This window comes from Hyperoodon ampullatus (genome assembly GCF_949752795.1).
Source record: "Hyperoodon ampullatus genome assembly, chromosome: 18".
Classification (NCBI taxonomy): domain Eukaryota; kingdom Metazoa; phylum Chordata; class Mammalia; order Artiodactyla; family Ziphiidae; genus Hyperoodon; species Hyperoodon ampullatus.
Window position 1 is genome coordinate 53,243,363 of NC_136931.1, and position 17,781 is coordinate 53,261,143.

The window sequence follows — 17,781 nt, forward strand, 5'->3', positions numbered from 1 at the left end:
TGCAGCTCTAGAAGCTGGAAAAGACAAGGAAATTGATTCTTCTCTACAGCCTCTGGAGGGAGTGCAGCCCTGCCAGCACCTTGGTTTCAGCCCAATGAAACTAACCTCAGACTTCTGATTTTACGAATTGTAAGAAAATAAATGTGTGTTGTCTTAAGCCACTGAGTTTGGGGTCATTTGTGACAGTAGCAAGAGGAAATGAATGAATACACCTCCAATCAGGCACAATATATCCACTTCTGCTTTAGTTTTTTCCATAGCAGCGATCAGCATCTGATAGAATATATTTTTTGCTTATCATTTTGTTTATTGTCTGTCTCTTCCACTAGAATGTCAGCTCTACAAAACCCGGGGCATTTTATCACCGGTTATTAAGGATAATTTCAAATGGATACAAAAGTTGAGAGAATAGCCTAACGAAGCCCCACATACATGAAGCTTTATCAGTCTTCAACTCAGGGCTGATCTTGTTTCATCCACACCCCAACCACTTCCCCTCCCACCAGTTGATTATTTTGAAGCAAATCCCAGACATCATATCATTTCATCCATCAGTATTTCAGAATGTAGCTCTAAAAGTAAAGACTCTTTGTAAAAACATAACCATAATATCATAGCACATCTCAAAAAAAAGGAGTAATAATTGCTTAATATAATCAAAGTTCCAGATACTGTTTGAATTTGAGAGCAGGGACTTCTGTCTGCTTGTTTTTTTTTTTTTTGGTTTGGTTTGGTTTTTGTTTTGTTTTGTTTTTGCGGTACGCGGGCCTCTCACTGCTGTGGCCTCTCCCGTTGAGGAGCACAGGCTCCGGACACACAGGCTCAGCAGCCATGGCTCACGGGCCCAGCCGCTCTGCGGCATGTGGGATCTTCCCGGACCGGGGCACGAACCCACGTCCCCTGCATCGGCAGGCAGACTCTCAACCACTGCACCACCAGGGAAGCCCTGCTTGGGTTTTTTTTGTTGTTGTTTGTTTGTTTTTGTTTTTAAATTTTACTTATTTATTTGGCTGCATTGGGTCTTTGCTGTGCGCGGGCTTTCTCTAGTTGCGGCAAGCAGGAGCTATTCTTCGTTGCGGTACACAGGCTTCTCATTGCAGTGGCTTCTCTTGCTGTGGAGCATGGGCTCTAGGCGTGCGGGCTTCAGTAGTTGTGGCTCACGGGCTCTAGAGTGCAGGCTCAGTAGTTGTGGCGCACGGGTTTAGTTGCTCCGCAGCATGTGGGATCTTCCCAGAGTAGGGATCGAACCTGTGTCCCCTGCATTGGCAGGTGGATTCTTAACCACTGCGCCACCAGGGAAGTCCTGTCTCCTTGTTTACTTGTTCTCCTTTGCTACCTTATGTGGCAAAAAGGACTTTTCAAATGTGACTAAGTTGAAGATTCTGAGATGGGGAGATTATCCTGGATTATCTGGATGGGTCCAGTGTAGCCATAGTGAAAGAGGGAGCCAGGAGGGTCAGAGTCAAGAGATAAAGATGTGACAATGGAAGTATGAGATGGAAGTGATGCAAGAGCTGGCTTTGAAGACAGAAGGGGGCCATGAACCAAGGAATACAGCCAACTTCTAGAAACTAGAAAAGGCAAGGCAAGGGCTTCTTTCCCATAGTCTCCAGAAAGGAACTCAGCCCTGCTGACACCTGGATTTTAGTTCAGTGAGACCCATTTCAGATGTCTGACCTCCAGATGGTAAGATAATAAATTTGTATTGTTTAAGCCTCCAAGTTTGTGACAATTTGTTACAAGCAGCGAAGGGAAGCTAGTGCAGATTTTGGTACTGGAAGTGGGGTGCTGCTGTAACAAATACCTAAAAATGTGGAGGTGGATTTGGAATTGGACAATGGGCAGAGGCTGGAAGAATGTTGAGAAGATGATGGGAAAAGCCTAGATAGCCTTGCAGACCATTTGCAGAAATATGGGTGTTAGTGATTCTGCTAGTGAGGGCTCAGAAGGAAGTGAGTAGTAAGGTAGAGTAAATCTCTATAATCTTAGAGAACACTAAATCATCATAAACAGACTGTTGGTAGAAATATAGGCAACCTCTAGAAACTGGAAAAGGCAAGGAAACAGATTCCCCCCAGAAGAACACGGCCCTGACAACACCTTGATTTTAGCCCACTGAGACCTGTTTCAGACTTCTGACCCCCAGAATTAAAAGACAATAAATTTGTGTTATTTAACCTACTAAGTTTGCGATAATTTGTTATAGCAGTAATGGGAAACTAACATCTCTGTTATGCAAAAGGGAGATCAGACTAGTGTAAACACATACAAAATAAAGAAGCCCAGAAGAAACAAAGGTTACACAGGAAAAAAAAGAAAGCTACAAAACAAACACAAAAACACCTGTAACTAAAATACTATAAAAAACACCTAGCAAGATAATAGATTATATCACATTTATAAAATAGGAACTGGAGGCTATGAAAAATGAATAATTAAATAACAAGAAAGAGTTCTTGGGAATTCAAAATAATAGATGAAACGTAAATTTTAATAAAAGGATTAGGAGATAAAGTCAAGGAAATTTCCTAGAAAGTAAGGGGAAAATTAACAAAGAGATGGAAAATAGTGATGAAAAGATAGGAAAACTGAAAGCTCAAACCAGAAGATTCAACATCCAAATAATAAAAATTCCAGAAAAAGAGAGCAAGAAAATGAAGAAACCAACACACACACACACACACACACACACACGACACACACACACAAAGGAACCAACACATAAATATACAAGAAAATTTCCCGGAACCAAAGGCTATGAGTCTCCCGATTGAAAGGACAGACTTAGGGTCAGAATGATTAATGAATAAAAGCTACAGTGAGGCATATACTCATGAAATTTCAGAAACAGAGAAAGAGAGAAGATCCCCAAAGCTTCCAGAATAAAGCAAGTCAAATACAAGTTCAAAGCAGAGGGAGAATGAAAACAAATCTGAGGGGAAAAAAAAAAACAAACCAACAGGCTTCCTTTGTTATCTGAACTTGCATTCTAACTTAGGAAGAAAATAGATTTGAGTGACAAGGGATACATATATTTCCAACCTAGAATTTTATACCCAGCCAAACCATAATAAAGTTGGAGGATAAAATGAAGATATATTAAGCCATGCAAGAACTCAAAAATCTTTCTCTCTTCCTCTCCCTTTTAAGGGAACGACTGGAGCATGTGCTCCAGCAAAATGAAGAGTCAACAAAGAAAGATAGACATGGAATCCAGGAAACAATATCCAACACAGGGAAGTCCAGGATAGCTTAGTGCAGGCCTTGAAAGCATCAAGTCCACATTCAAGTAGGAGAGAGGACTTTAGGAGGGAGGAAAAAAAGCTTGAGTGAGCTGTTAGTAATTTGGAAGATTCCATGGAACATTTGAAAAATATTAAGTATAGGTGCAAATAAAATTAAGCAAGTGACAAAGGTAAATTTAATTCTCAAAAATTTAGAAGTTTGTGAAGAGAAAATTCTAATATACTGCATGGCTCTACAGTGAAAACATATTTACATATCACAACATTTAAAAAACTATTGATTGATATAAAAATTATGATTTCATTGAGGAGAGGGAAAGTAGAGTCAGATTAATAGACCTCAAACCTCATCTACTATACCAGGAAATCAGTAGAGAATGTCTAAAATTGAGAAATCAAGAAATAGCAATGCCAGCATATTTAGAAACATACAAGAAAATACCAGAGGAAACAGCTATAGCAGTTGAAAGTGGTGGCCTTTGGAAAGCAGATGGGAGTAGGGAGAGGTAGCAGGAGGACTGTTTTTCTTCACTACAAATATCTTAGTACCAGTATCATTTGATTTTTAAAGTATATTCATGAAAATTAATCGGCAGTGATAGAAGCCGCTACCCCTTATGGGGAGGAGACATGCATATATTGACGGCGAAGAGGCACGATGGAACTTCTGGATGATGGAAATGTATATCAGCTTTACTCAATAGAACTTTCTGGGATGATGGAAATGTTCTCTATCTGCACTGTCCAAAATGGTAGCCACTAGCCACATGTGGCTACTGAGCACTTGAAAAGTGGCTAGTGTGACTGAGGAATTGAATCCTTAATTTTTATTTAATTTAAATTAATTAAAAATAATTAAAATTCCCACGTGAGTTGTTTTGGACATTGCAGACAATGACAATGTTGAAGTTTTATGATTTGTAAAGAAATACAAATCAGAAGAGAGAAAGGCTTCTGATTTGTCAAAAATCTTCAAGGGGCAGTTTATGAAATAAAAAAGTGGGGAAGAAGTGAAGGAAAATCACTCTTCAGGGTCAGACCCTCAAAAAGTCCACATGGATTTCCAGTAGATAAAACCCTGTTGAAGATGACCTCACAATCCATAATTTCAATACACATGAGGAAACAAGCCACCATGAGTGAGAACCAGCAGACACACCAAATTACAGGAGGAGATGGCACCAAACTTCAGATGATAGAATTATCAGACATTTTATGTCTTTAAGCTTAAGGACGCTTAAAAAGAAGAATCCAAAACGTGAAAAAAATGTCAAGACATTACAAAAAAAAAAAAAAAAGCAGGCATATTTGAAAGAGGAAGGATTGGATTCACATGAGGGAAATCCCTTCCAAAGGGGCTACTTTAAGACTGGTTTACCAAAAATAGTAACAATGAGGAGAATTATTAAGTCAGAACGGAGTTCAAAGAGAAGGAAGTCAATTTCTGTGCAAACTACCTTTATTTATAAAGAAAAACGTCCCCATTTTGTTATAAAACTGGCACTGTGTAAAGGCACTTGACTGGGGAGAGAGGGGCAGGGATGCTGATAGAGATATGCCTCACCTGGCCGCTGAAGGCTGTTGGTAGACATAGTGGCGGAGGTGACTCCTGGGGAAATCCAGTGGCGGTGACCCACTCCAGGCTCCGCTGGGATGGTGGGTTGCCTTGCTTTTGGGGGGTGGGGGGGGCAGTAGGAGCAGGAGGCACTTTGGACAGGATGTGACTTGGCAAATGGGGGGGGTCTCTCTTGCCCCCAAGGATTCCCAGCCCCACCACGGCCTCCCACAGCTAAGGCAGTTTTTCTAAATTTAAGGCTGGGGTTCTCCTTCTCCCCAGGGCTTCCAGGGATGCAGAGAGGTGTTGGCAAGGACCTCGTCCCTGCAAGGATTTGGGGCGCAGAGAGATGCAGCAGTACGGGAGGAGGAGTTCTGGAATGAAGGCAGTTGCTGCTTTCTCCTGTCTCCCTTCGAAAAGTCCTTCTCTCCAGCTAGACCTTATTCCTCTGAGGCTTCACCCTGGGGTAGAGCTGAGGGAAAACAGGCTCTTCAGACACCAGGAGCTCCCACCCCTTCATTCCACCCCAAACTTAATACAGTCACCTGACCCACCCCCAAACACGGGGACTGTCTCCATCCTCCCATCCCTTCCTAATGGACTCTCCCAGTATCTCCCAAACCACACCAGAATCGCCTGTCAGCTGCAAGCACCAGCTGGAGCCTTCCAATCAGCAGCAGGCTTGATGAAATGGAGTATTTCCGAGTCTCCCATACGGCCATAAAAAAGACGCCCGCCTCTCCCTACTACCATGGCTGTCTGGTTGGGACCCACCTCCACCTATTCCCCAATTAAAGGAATCGTCTTCTCTCCCAGGAATATAATGGGATCTTCCTGGTCTCCTCCCCTAACCTAGTAGTATCTCCCTCAGTTCTACCACGATTTTATTAATGGATTCTTCCTCACCCTGCCCAATGCAGTGTAACAAAAGCTTCCATGCCTGTAATACACAATTCTTTAACTGCCCCCATCACCAAGATGGGATTCTTCATGACTCCCCTTGGCTAGAATACATTCCTCTTTACCTCCCCATGAATATAATTAGGAATAATAAAAATATTTGATTGAGCACGAACCAATCAAATAACTAGGAAGGCAGTACTGGTGAGTACCCCACGAAGTACCACCAGTAAGTGGCTCTTCCTCCCCTAACTAAAAGGGGATCTCCCTTACCTCCCCCGTTATTATAATGGGCTCATCCTCACCTCCCCACAACCGATAATGGACTCTTCTGACCTCCCCTCCTCCCCAATGTAATGCACTCTCTTGCCCTTTTTCCCGTGGGATCCCCCCTTTCCTCACAATATCGCTTCTGGGCTCACCCCGAAGTAGTTACGGGGCACGTAGCCCTCCTGGCCGTGCAGCGCGGCCCACCACCAGTCCGTCTCCTCTGGCCCATCCCTCCGCAGCACGGTGACCGACTCGCCCTCGCGGAAGGACAGCTCGTCTCCAAACTCAGCGCTGTAATCCCAGAGAGCGGACACCACCCCGTTGTACATCAGCCCCATGCTCTGCTCCACGTCTGAAACATGAAACCGCAGGGATCGTCAGCGCCCGGTTCAGGGGGGCCGGGAACACTCAGGGATACGACACGCTGGGGCCAGGGACAGACCCTGAGATTTGGCGCCAGCCTCACCTTGGGGAATGGGCCACTTGAAAAGTTGTGTACCCCTGTCTGGAGAGGGGGACCTGAGCTGGAGCCAGCCGCCAGGACTGACAGTCTCTAAAACACTGGGGTGCATCAAGCCGGGCCACCAACCCCCGAGGCAGGGCTGGTGGTCCCCATTTCCACTTATATCTGGTTAAGTCCCTGTACCACTCCTAGAAGTACAGTCGTCTGCACCCCACCCCACCCCCGTAAGTGGTACAGTCTCCATAGACGACTCAACCCCTCCTTCAGATGGTTTAGCCCTACTCCTCCCCACAAAGTGGTCCCAACTCCCCCTTTCCAGATGGTGCAGTGCACGCTGCGCCCCCTCCCCAAAAGATAAAGTCTCAAAGAGGATGTAATAATTTTCCAGATAGTATAGGCCACCCGAACCCCCCTTTAATCCCATCAAGGATTTAGCCCCCTTTCCAGATGGTACAGTCCACCATGCTCCCCCCCCTTTAATGGTTCAGTCCACCGTGTTCCAGTTTCTCCTCCTCTCCACCACCCCTCCGCCCCCCAAGTGTGCTGTTCAATCTCTACTTCATCCTCACAGAACTCTCCAAGTCCAGGCAGGTAGGAGGTACAATCTTCTTATCTCATAGGCTTCATCTACCTGTGACCAAGGTGGTCCCAATCCCCCTTCCCAAAGCTTCAGTGGACGGTCTACGTCCCGCCCCAGCGGTCCAGTCCTGGCCTGCCGCTGCTCACCACTAAGGCAGGTGTTACGGCCCCCATGGCTCCCACCCACTTTCTGCCACAGCACAGCAGGCTGTCGTGTAGTCCCTCCAGGCTCACCTCTCAAATACATTGTCCCACGCCCAGGTCCTACAGCCTGCCTTACCCCAACTCTCTGAGGTCCCCAACCCCGCCTTATGATAGAGTTGGCCCCTCCAGGTGAGCGCTACAGACCCTACGCACTTCCCCAGGATACGGCCTACCTAGTTCCTCCCATCACCTGTTTAAGTGATGTGCACCCCCCACCGGAGATATATGGTACAGCCTCGTGTCTCACTAGGAGTGGAAGAGTCCCCAAGCTCCTCCCCAGAAGCCATGGCCTGCTCACCTCTCACCTGTGTGGTGCTGTATTTCCCACAGGTACCACAGCCCATGTGCCCAGCCCTAGGCCAGGTAGATGGTATAGTTGGAACGTCCAACTCCCCACCCCCGTGGATGAGAAAGCAGATAAAGCGGCGCAGTCTCCACACCAGCTCTTCTCCCGACAGGTGTCCAGCTTGCGTGGCACAGTTCCCCTGTCCCCCTCTCCCTCGAAGGTGGCACAGTCTGCTGTGCCCACACACCGTTCTTGCACCTGCCAGGTGGGAGGCCCAGTGCCCCACCCCTGCAGGTGGTCCATCCCGCCGGCCCCCCTCGGTGATGCTGCCACAAGGTTGGTACAGCCCCTCGCGTCCTCTCTCAGGAGCCACAGTCTGCCGCCTCCCCCCGCCCAACATCTACCAGCTGGGCTTCCCAGTCCCCGCGACGCCCTCCCCCAGAGGTGGCCCAGCCCGCCCGCCGAGGCGCCCCGGCCCTGCCTCGCACCTGCCAGGTAAGTGGCGCAGTCGACGTAACCCTCGCGGTAGGGGTCGCACTTCTCAATGGCGGTGGCGCCGTCACTGAGCGTGGTGGCGAAGATCGCCGCGCCGTGCTGCACCAGCGCCATGCAGATGGCCGTGTCGTTGCAGGACGCCGCGCAGTGCAACGGTGTCCTAGGCGAGGGAGGCAGGCGTGAGGGGCCGCACTGGGGCCCACAGCGCTTTCCCCGCCCCACGCCGGCCACGCGAGGTCAGGACTCACCAGCCGTGGCTGTCGGGGGAGTTGACGTTGGCACCCGCCGCGATTAGGAAGTCCACGATGGGGTAGTTGGCGCCGCAGATGGCGTTATGCAGGGCGGTGATGCCCTCCTCGTTGGGCTGGCTCGGGTCGTTCATCTGGACGAGCCGGGGGACGGAGAGGCTCAGTCCCGCGGCTGTTATCCAGCGTCTGCCGCCCCCACCCCGCCCGCCCTTCTGTCCGGCAGCACTCACCTCCTTCACCGCCTGCTGCACCACGTCCAGCTCCCCGGTCAGCGCGGCGTCCAGCAGCAGCACGAGCGGGCTAAGGCGCGCGCGACGGACCTTGCGCGGGGAGCCGGCCTTCCGCAGCACGGAGCGCATCTCCTGGGGGACAGGACCGGGGCTTCAGCGGCTTGGCGGGAATTGCTAATATACCCATTCCTCAGAGCAGGGAAACAGAGGCTCAAGGACCAGGCAGCCACTCCAGGTCATCCAACTAGACAGGGCTGAGATTGGAACCCAGGAACGTACATAGCCTGAGTCCAGAGGGCCATGGGAAGGAGGGTCCCTCAGTTCCACAGCCTCTGGTTCCCTGCAACACTCAGGGAATCGGGTGATTTTGGAATCTTGGGCCCTGAGACCCGAGAGGAAGCTTGGAGACCATGAGGTTGATGATTGTGGAAGCCAGATATTCAATCCATAGTTTCATTTCTTTTATGTATATTAAAAAAAAAAAAAAGCTAGGAAGCACACGTGACAAGATGTTACCAAGTGTTAATTTCAGATGTTTGGAATTAGAATATTTATCATATTATTCCTTGTGCCTTCTTATTTTTGATTTTCAAGTGTCCTACAAAATTCATTTATTCTGAGCATATAGCATTTGTGATTCTGGTCTTCTATGTCAATGATTTCAAGATTCTGGAATTTGAAGATCCCACGAGCCACTCATTTAAAAATTCTCTGATGCTAAGTTTCCAATATGTGTGAGTCCAGAAATGCTAAGTTGTGCCATCTCAAATTGCTGAGGACCCAGGACATTGCATTCCCAAGATTCTATGATTGAGAACTTGAATATTTCATGGTGAGAATTTCATTCCAAAAGATTGGAAGGAAATACTCAAAATGTTAATCGTGGTTCTCTCTGAATGCTGTTATTTGGGCCTCTTTAGTCTACTTTTATCTATTTCTTCCTATTACTATGTTTGTGTGTTCCTTTCTAGTGGAAAATGCTCACTTAAAATAAAATTCTGTATTATAACATATTCGTGCACTAATCTATGATTTAAGATTCAAATGATGAGTCTTTAATTTTCAGTTCTGGGGACTTCAAGAATCAGTAATAACCAGGGTTTGTGTTACTAACTTTTTAATTCTAAGATCCTGTGCAAACCTTCAGTGTTTTGGAATTCTGAAATTTCACTCTTCTGAGTTTGTGATGTCAGGATTTAATTTTTGAATTCTGTGAGTGTTCAGGTTTCTCTGTGGCCAGAACTTTGTGATTCTACAATGAGGCAACTTGACCATTTCAAGACACTGTCATTCTTCCATTCTTGATTTCAAGATCCTGAGCCTCAACATTTCATGGCTCCACCCTCAGAAGGGCCTGGGAATACGCATTTGGGGGTCAACCTGGCCCCCACGTCTTCTCTGGGAATTGTTCTCCTCCATCTGTCTACCCACATTGAGCAATCAGGATTGTTCCATGTGACTACACCCCGCCCCCTCCAAGCCACGATGCAGAAACCAGACCAAGATCAGCAGGAGACCAGCCCCTGGTCAAATGATAACAATAATAATAGTTAAGTGCCAGGCACTATTCTAAGCACTATATTAATGTATTAAATCCTCACAGCAACCCTATGCTTATTTTCATCCCCATTCTACAGATGAGGAAACTGAGGCACAGAGAGACTATGTGTCTGGCCCAAGGTTGCACAGCCAATAAGTGCTGTGGAGCTGGGATTTGAACCCAGGCAGCCTAGCTCTGCTGCTGCTGCACTTAACCACGACACCCACAACCTCAGAGACCAGAGACTTGTTCTTGAACATCTGAATGGAAGAAGCTCTGACTAAAGTCAGAGGACACCATGGACTTGAACTGAGAGGTCATTTTGAGTCAGGGCTGGGTGGGCGATTTCTAGCCATGGCACAGGCTTGCTGAGGTGTAAGAGGAGAGAGCAGCTCCCCAGAGAAGGCGGACATGAGAGGCTGTGGCGACTAGGGAGAGAAATGGTGACTGCCTTGATTCAGGCAAGCTTTTCAGACCCCAGAATAAACCCTCTGTCATGCCAAGACGAAGTCATTTCCAGGTTGGAAGACTCTAAGATTCCTGAAGGGAAGCCCTGGGGGGACAGGTTACTGGAGAGGAGCAGAGAAAATCTCTAGGTGGCCAAGACTTCTGAACGCCCCTCCATATATGTTCTCCCTTTCTTCTGAGCACAGGTACACTTAGATTTAAAACTACATTTCCCAGCTTCCCTTGCAGCTGGGTTCCTGGCCAGTGGAATGCGCCAGATGTGATGCGTGCAATTTCCAGGTTCTGTCCTAAAAGGGAAGGGATGCTTCCATATGCTGAGTAATATACCCCCGTTTCCTCCTATGTTACTTACCATGCTCTGTGGCTGCTCTGGTGGGCTGCTCTGGAGAGGGGCTGGGGGTGGTATGGGAGCTGGTGGGGCTGGAGCAGGGGGCCCTGCCCTGGCCTCAGGCCCCTCAGTGATGGGACACAGCTCAGGCTCGGGCCCCCCAGGCCCACTGTGACGATGGAAGAGGCGGCTGATGATCTGCTGGTACTGCTTCTTGTGGCTGGGGGGCAGGGCTACAATAGGGTTCTGCTCCATGGAGCCCCTGCGTTTGAGGGGCCGTGGAATTTCTGCCAGCACCCGTGCCACCTCCTCCAGCTCGGGCACTGACTGTGCCTCGGGTGGCAGTGCTGGGTGCAGCCGTGTGGGACTAAGAGGCCGAGCTACAGCGCCTTCATCTGCGTCACCAGCCTCCAGCCCTGGTGTCAGCAGCCCCTCCAGCTCCGGCTCAGGCTCCAGCTCAGTGGGAGGTTTGGGGAGGCCTAGAAGGAGCAAGAGCCCCATCAAAGGAGGGGTCCCAAGAGACCCGAGAGACTCCCTCCCCACAACTTCCAGGACTTGCAACAAATGCCTGATTTGCTGTGTGACCTCAGGGCAGTGCCTTGCTTTCTCTGGGCTACACTTTCCCTGGGTTGTGAATAATAGACAATTATGACATCCCCCATTTAACAAGCACTTAGCATGTGCCTTGTGCTTTACATGCCTATCACTGAATTCTCACCACTACCTTGTGACGTTCATATGGCTAACATCTCATTATTACAGAAAGGGAAACTGAGTCTCACAGAAGGCAAGTCAGTTGCCTAAAGGCACTCAGCTGGGATTTGAACTCAGTCCTATCTGACTCCAGAATCTCTGCTCCTACCATTATGATAAACTTGACTTTCTAAGATTGTAAGAATTTCCTCTCCTAACATCTCAGGCAGAAAATTGCTGAGGACTTCCCTGGTGACGCAGGGGTTAAGAATCTGCCTGCCAATGCAGGGGACACGGGTTCAATCCCTGGTCCGGGAAGATCCCACATGCCGCGGAGCAACTAAGCCCGTGCGCCGCAACTACTGAGCCCACGCACCACACCCACTGGAGCCCGGGCTCAGAATAAGAGAAGCCACCGCAGTGAGAAGCCCGCACACCGCCCCTGCTCGCTGTCATTAGAGAAAGCCCGCACGCAGCAAGGAAGACCCGAGGCAGCCAAAAATAAATACAGAAAGAAAGAAAATTGCTGGGACTAGAATCTTGGTACTTGTTGGTCTCTTCTCTCTGTTTCTTGCCTCTCTATCAGAGCTTCTAAAGCAGGTAGAAATATACAATGATCATTTTATACATGATTTCATTGACTGTCCATCGTAATCTATGAAGTAAATGTTATTAATCTCTCTTCACAGATGAGAAAATGTAAGCTCAGATGGGTTAATTAATTTATCCTCAGTCACACAGCATGTCAATGGTAGAGAGGGGATCAAAACCCACTCTGCTTAAATCCAGGCCCTGCACTGGTCTCACACCAAAAACTATTAATAATTATAATGATTAATATGATAGCTATTGAGGGCTTTCTATACATCAGGCCCTATTTTAAGGACTTTATATGGATTAAAAAATCTAGTACCGGGCCTCCCTGGTGGCGCAGTGGTTGAGAGTCCGCCTGCCGATGCAGGGGATACGGGTTCGTGCCCCGGTCTGGGAGGATCCCATATGCCGCGGAGCGGCTGGGCCCGTGAGCCATGGCTGCTGAGCCTGCGCATCCGGAGCCTGTGCTCCGCAACGGGAGAGGCCACAACAGTGAGAGGCCCGCATACCACAAAAAAAAAAAAAAAAAAAAAAAAAAAAAAAATCTAGTACCATACCCCAATAAGGTAGGTTCTATCACTATTCACCTTTTACACTCAAGGAAATTGAGGTCCAGAGAGGTTAACTGACTTGCCAAAGGTCACACAGCGTGGAGCCAGCCAGTCTGACTCCAGGGTCCATGCTTAAGCACTGTACTATCCCTAGTTCCTGAGCAAATCCCCGAGCTCATCTGGCCTTGCTCTCTGCAGGGACAATGTCTGGAAACAGGTGTTTGGTTGTGATGGGACCCCAAGCTGGTTTGTGCCCCAGCCATCTGCCCTCCCTTCACCCATCCCTCCAGAACCCCCATTGCTGACTCACCTTCACTCACGGGGGACCAAGTCTCTTGGGGCGGTTGGGGGACTGGGGCAAGGGCTTGAAGCTGAGGCTGAGGCTGTAATTGTGGCTGGGACTGTGGAGGCAGCTGGGGCTGGGGAAGCAGCTTAAGCGGGGGAGCTCGAGAGAAGATGGGGGAGCCAGGGAGCATGGCCCTGCTGGCTCCGTGCTCCCAAAAGGCATTCTGCAGCTTGAATATCATGCTGAGGGGGATGGGGCGGTGGCGGGGGGCACTTCGGGGCTGGGGGCTGGAAGGAGGCATGGGGATGCGGCTGACAGGCTGCCAGCTTCGGGGCAAAGTGCCTGATGACCCCGCGGAGCCCAGCGATCGGCGGTAGCTGTCCACATCAGAACGCCTGTCGTTGGCCAGAGGGCAGACCTTGTAATTGCGGGGCAGAGTGGCACTGGTGAAGTTGTCCTGGGGGAGAAAGCGGGAAGGAAGGAAGATAGAAGGGGCTCAGGTGGGAGGAAGATAGGCATAAGGGAATGAATGACAAGGGAGTGGAGGAAAGGAGGAGGGAGGTAAAGGCAAAAGGTGAGAAGAGAGAGAAGGAGGGGAGGGAAGACAGAGGGAGGGAAAGGAAAGAGGGTCAGGGAGGGGATGGAAATCCAGGATAAAGGAAGAGCCTGGGGAAGGGTACGGAAACTGCGGGCGCGGCCAGGAGGGGAAGACTAGCCCTGACTCCAGCCTTGCCCACCAGCCCCCTCCCCAAGTTTCTCCGGCCCCTCACCTTCCTGGTGGCCCCCAGCCCATCCAGGCTGCTCTCTCTCCAGGGTAACAGCTGCAGGCCTGGTGAAGCAGGCCGCGCGAAGACATCGAGTCCTGTGAGGCGGGAATCATTAGGGTCTGGCGGAGGCCTCTCCGGGTCCCCCACTCCTTTGGCCTCGCACCACTCACGTTCATAGCTCGCTGTCTGCGAGGACTTCTTCTCGTAAGCCACGTCCAGGTCAGACTCGTTCCAGGCTTTGGGGGGCCGCCGCCGAAGCGTTAGGTCGTCTGGAGAGAGGTTGCCCATGAGGATGGGGGGGCGGGGGGGCCGAAGCTGGTCCCGGACCTTGCGCCACTCCCACCCGCCAAGTTCGGCCCCCTGGTTCACCTTGCGCGCGTAGAGGTGGGGCGAAGGCGCTGACGCCAGGGCCCAGCAGGGGGTTCCCAAAGGCAGTCGGCGCATCGTAGGCTGCGGTCGGCATGCGGGGCGGGGGCCCGCGCTCAGGAAAGAAGGCCTGGGGCCCTTCGGCCAGGGGGCTGACACGGGGGGAGCGGGCCCGGCCCAAGAAGTCAAAGGGCGTGGGGGGACCCTGCTGTCTGAGCGGGCCGGGGCGAGGGGAGGGCGCACGGCCGTGGGGGCTGCCTCCATCGAAGGTGCGGGACCGGGGTGAGGGCGCGCGGTCCAGGCTGCCGTAGGCATCCGGCTGCAGGTAGAACTGGGTGCGCGGTGACGACGGCCGGCCCTTAGGGGACAGCGAGCTGTGGGGGAGCAGAGCCGGGGCGCTCTCGGAGCGTCCGAACGAGATGTCTGCGCCGTCGGTGGTCGCCTTCCGGGGAGACCCGCGGCTGCCCAAGGGCTCGGGGACAGGGCTGAGGCTGTACCGGGACAGCTGTAGGGAGGTCGGGACATTGAGGGGTCAAAGGAGACAATAGTAGAGGGTTGGTAGGCCAGTAGAGGTGATCGAAAATCAACCCTGGAGAGTTGGACGGGGCTAGAGATTCAGGCATAGGGCGCCCTGCGATCAGGGCTGGGGCTTGCATGTACAGTGCCTTTGTGCCGCTTAGGAAAAAACCCTTTTCTTCCGAGGGTCCTGACAGACGTCCACTTCCACTGATCCCCACTGCCACTAATCCCACAAGTGCTTTTAAATAGCCCACAGCCTGCACAGCCCCATGGGACAGGCTTGCCTGAACTCCTGGAGGAAAGAACCTGACTTTGGGGGGCCCGGGTGGGGACCAGGGCAAGCAGGCTCACCCTAGCCGGCGCTCTGGCCTGCGAGCCAAGAGACGCCGCCGGCAAGTCTGACCACAGCGACTCCAACTGCTTGGTCAGTTCGTCCACCTTGGCCGCCGCCGTGTCCAGCTCCATATTCTTCAGGTCCATGTGCTTCGCGGCTAGAGCTGGGCGGCCGGGAGTAGCAGTGAGGACCCGGATTTCTGGGCAGGGCCCAGGCTCCCCCCCGCCCCGCCCCGAGAGCCGGGCCCTGCCCCGCCCCGCCCCACCCCGCCCCCTACCCCAGCTCACACTGGAAGTTCAGGTCCAGAAGGTTCTGCGAGCTCTGCAACGCCTCGCTGTCCATGGTGCCGGCTGGCCGCAGCGGGGCGCCTGCGTTTGGGGAGGGGGGGCGGGGGAGAGCCTGCTCAGAGCCCGCCCACAGGGAACCTGGGGCCTTGAGGAGCCGGAAGGTGCTTTTACTCTCCTACTTCCTTCCACTGGAAGCGCTATGACCCACCACTTCCCCTGCTGGGAAATGCCAACTCCTGCGAAGCCCTCCAGGAAGGCTAAGGACAATTCACTCTCTTTACGTGGCTCCTAGTCCATCTCTCTATCTCAGCCCTAATAAGACGTGATCATTCCTTCAACAATTATCCATTGACCACCTACTATGTGACAGATATTATAGTGAACAGAGGTTGCAATAACAATAACTATCAATTACTGAATGCCTACTAGGGACAAAGAGACACTGCTAGATGCTGGGGATCTTTTCAAGAATAATGATGGTGCTGCCTACTATGTGCCAGGACCTTTGCTAGTTACTCGAGGGTATAATGAAATAAAACAACCATTTATTGAGAGAACACTGCCCCCTAGAATTGTGCAAAGTGCTTTACAGCTAATACCTTATCCCATGATCAAAACCTCCATAGCAAAAAAAGAAAGTAGGGCTCAGAAACATTTGTTCCAGGTCACCCTGCAAGAAGTCGGCATACTAGATTTCACACCTGTACCTAACTTGTTATTCTGGGGCATCTCCATCAGTCTGGAGGGGCTGCAGAGGACGGGGACCACTCAGCTCTCTCTCCCCAGAGTCCCCACCCAGAGGAGACTCGGCGTGTTCACACAGACCCAGCGTCAACAGGAAGAACAGGGAGTTGGCCAGGGGTGGCTGGGCCACTGTGGCCGCCAACGCAGTGGGAAGGAGCCAGGCCACCAGGAACTAGTCAGACCAGCACCACCCCCATCTCCATGGTAACCACCACGCCCACCAGCTCTGCCACCTCCCCACTACATCAACCGACCACTTAGCTTTGACTTGGGGTGCAGGCATGGGCAGCAGGGCAGGCTGGGGCATGCTGATTCTGGCCTCAGTCTGGGAAGCCTCAGAACAGAACCTGTTGGGGCTGGTGGCTCATCTGGGTGTGTTAGGATTGTGTGACCTTGGGCTAAGAGTCCCCTCCACTCCTTGGGCCTCAGTTTCCCCGACTGTGAAAGGAGGAGGCAAATCAGCTATTCTGAGAGGCCTCTTCAATCTCTCAGAGGCCTAGATTCTGAAATTATAAGGGCCTTGAGGTTGTAATTAAATTTCGATAGAGGCTAAAACCCTCGGCTTGAGAGTCTATTGTTTGAAAGTTCTCAGTCCAAGATTCTATCTTTGGAACATTCTAGAATTCTCCCCTTTGGCTAGCCTAGATTTCTCTGTCTTCCTGCACTGAGTTCTATCTATCCCAGGATTCCGAAGTCCTAAAAGTCTAGGTGAATGTCTGGTATAGTGGAGTTGCTAAAAGCACAATTAAGGAGGGTTCAAATCTGGTGGCACCATTGTCCCACCTGACAAGACTGCCTCAGTTTCCTGATCTGTAAAATGAGGATAAATAGCAGTCTACCTCAGAGGACAGTTGTGAGGATCCAACTGGCCAGGAGGTGCAAGAGGAATCAAGGTTCTGAGAATTGAGGCCTCAACAAGTAGAGACTATAGGGGACTTCCCTGGCGGTGCAGTGGCTAACACTCTGAGCTCTCACTGAAGGGGGCACAGGGTTCGATCCCTGGTCCAGGTAAGACCCCGCCTTAGAATCTGAGAGATACACAGGAAACCCTCTGTGTTCGTTAAAATATAAAAATGAACAATCTATGCTACCTCCAGGGCCAGCATTCTGGTAGCGAATGGTTCTTTTGGGGATTTCATGATCCCCAAATTCTAAGACGCTGACATCCTCTGGGTCTAAGGAAATGCCAAGGCTAGGCGTGGGCCCGTCCCGGGTCTGAGGCGGGCGAAAGGGGCGTCAGGGCCACCAGGGGACGCTCCAGGTCACGGCCCGACCGCAGCGGGGCGGACGGACAGCTCCTGAGCTCAGAGCAGGGGAATGCGCGGCGGGCCCGGGCAGGTGCCTCATCTCCAGCGGCAGGGGAGCGGGGGCCCGGCGGGGGGTCAAGGGTGGCGCGGACCGCGCCTCTGCTCCAGGCCCCTGTCCTCTACCCCCACGTCCTCTCCGCCGGGCTCCCCTCTCCTCCGCCCTTAGGTCTCCCTCCCTGGCATCTTCTGCACCCCAGCCAGATTCTTTGGGGTTAAAAATCAGGGGTGGGGGGCTTCCCTGGTGGCGCAGTGGTTGAGAGTCCGCCTGCCGATTCAGGGGACACAGGTTCGTGCCCCGGTCCGGGAAGATCCCACATGCCGCGGAGCGGCTGGGCCCGTGAGCCATGGCCGCTGAGCCTGCGCGTCCAGAGCCTGTGCTCCTCAACAGGAGAGGCCACAACAGTGAGAGGCTCGCGTACCGCAAAAAAAAAAAAAAAAAAATCAGGGGTGGGGGGTTCCTGGAGCAATCATCCTGAGTAGGAACCGGGTCAGAGCGCCAGGCTGGTTTGGGAATACCCAGAT

At 51.3% G+C, this 17,781-nt stretch overlaps 1 protein-coding gene across 1 annotated transcript; it reads right to left on the reverse strand.

The window, feature by feature from the left end:
• Positions 1-4,686: 4,686 nt before the first annotated feature.
• PPP1R13L (protein phosphatase 1 regulatory subunit 13 like) lies at positions 4,687-15,278 on the reverse strand. Its single transcript, XM_079723747.1, has 12 exons — positions 15,209-15,278; positions 14,939-15,084; positions 14,072-14,573; positions 13,873-13,971; positions 13,706-13,797; positions 12,960-13,392; positions 10,836-11,290; positions 8,476-8,607; positions 8,246-8,379; positions 7,991-8,157; positions 6,123-6,322; positions 4,687-5,272 (listed from the first exon to the last, which is right to left on the reverse strand). Exons 1-12 carry the CDS (start codon positions 15,261-15,263, stop codon positions 5,234-5,236), a joined length of 2,454 nt encoding a protein of 817 aa, XP_079579873.1. The 5' UTR covers positions 15,264-15,278; the 3' UTR covers positions 4,687-5,233.
• Positions 15,279-17,781: the final 2,503 nt, after the last annotated feature.

What these genes read in the sequence shown, in the direction of transcription:
- PPP1R13L (XM_079723747.1), bottom strand. Translation starts at nt 15,263, where the DNA reads ATGGACAGCGAGGCGTTGCAGAGCTCGCAGAACCTTCTGGACCTGAAC. An exon ending in CAGAGCAGCCACAGAGCATG is followed by an intron (nt 8,608 to 10,835) that starts GTAAGTAACATA and finishes CCTGTCCCCCAG; the next exon opens with GAGATGCGCTCCGTGCTGCG. An exon ending in TGCAGCAGGCGGTGAAGGAG is followed by an intron (nt 8,380 to 8,475) that starts GTGAGTGCTGCC and finishes CGGCTCGTCCAG; the next exon opens with ATGAACGACCCGAGCCAGCC.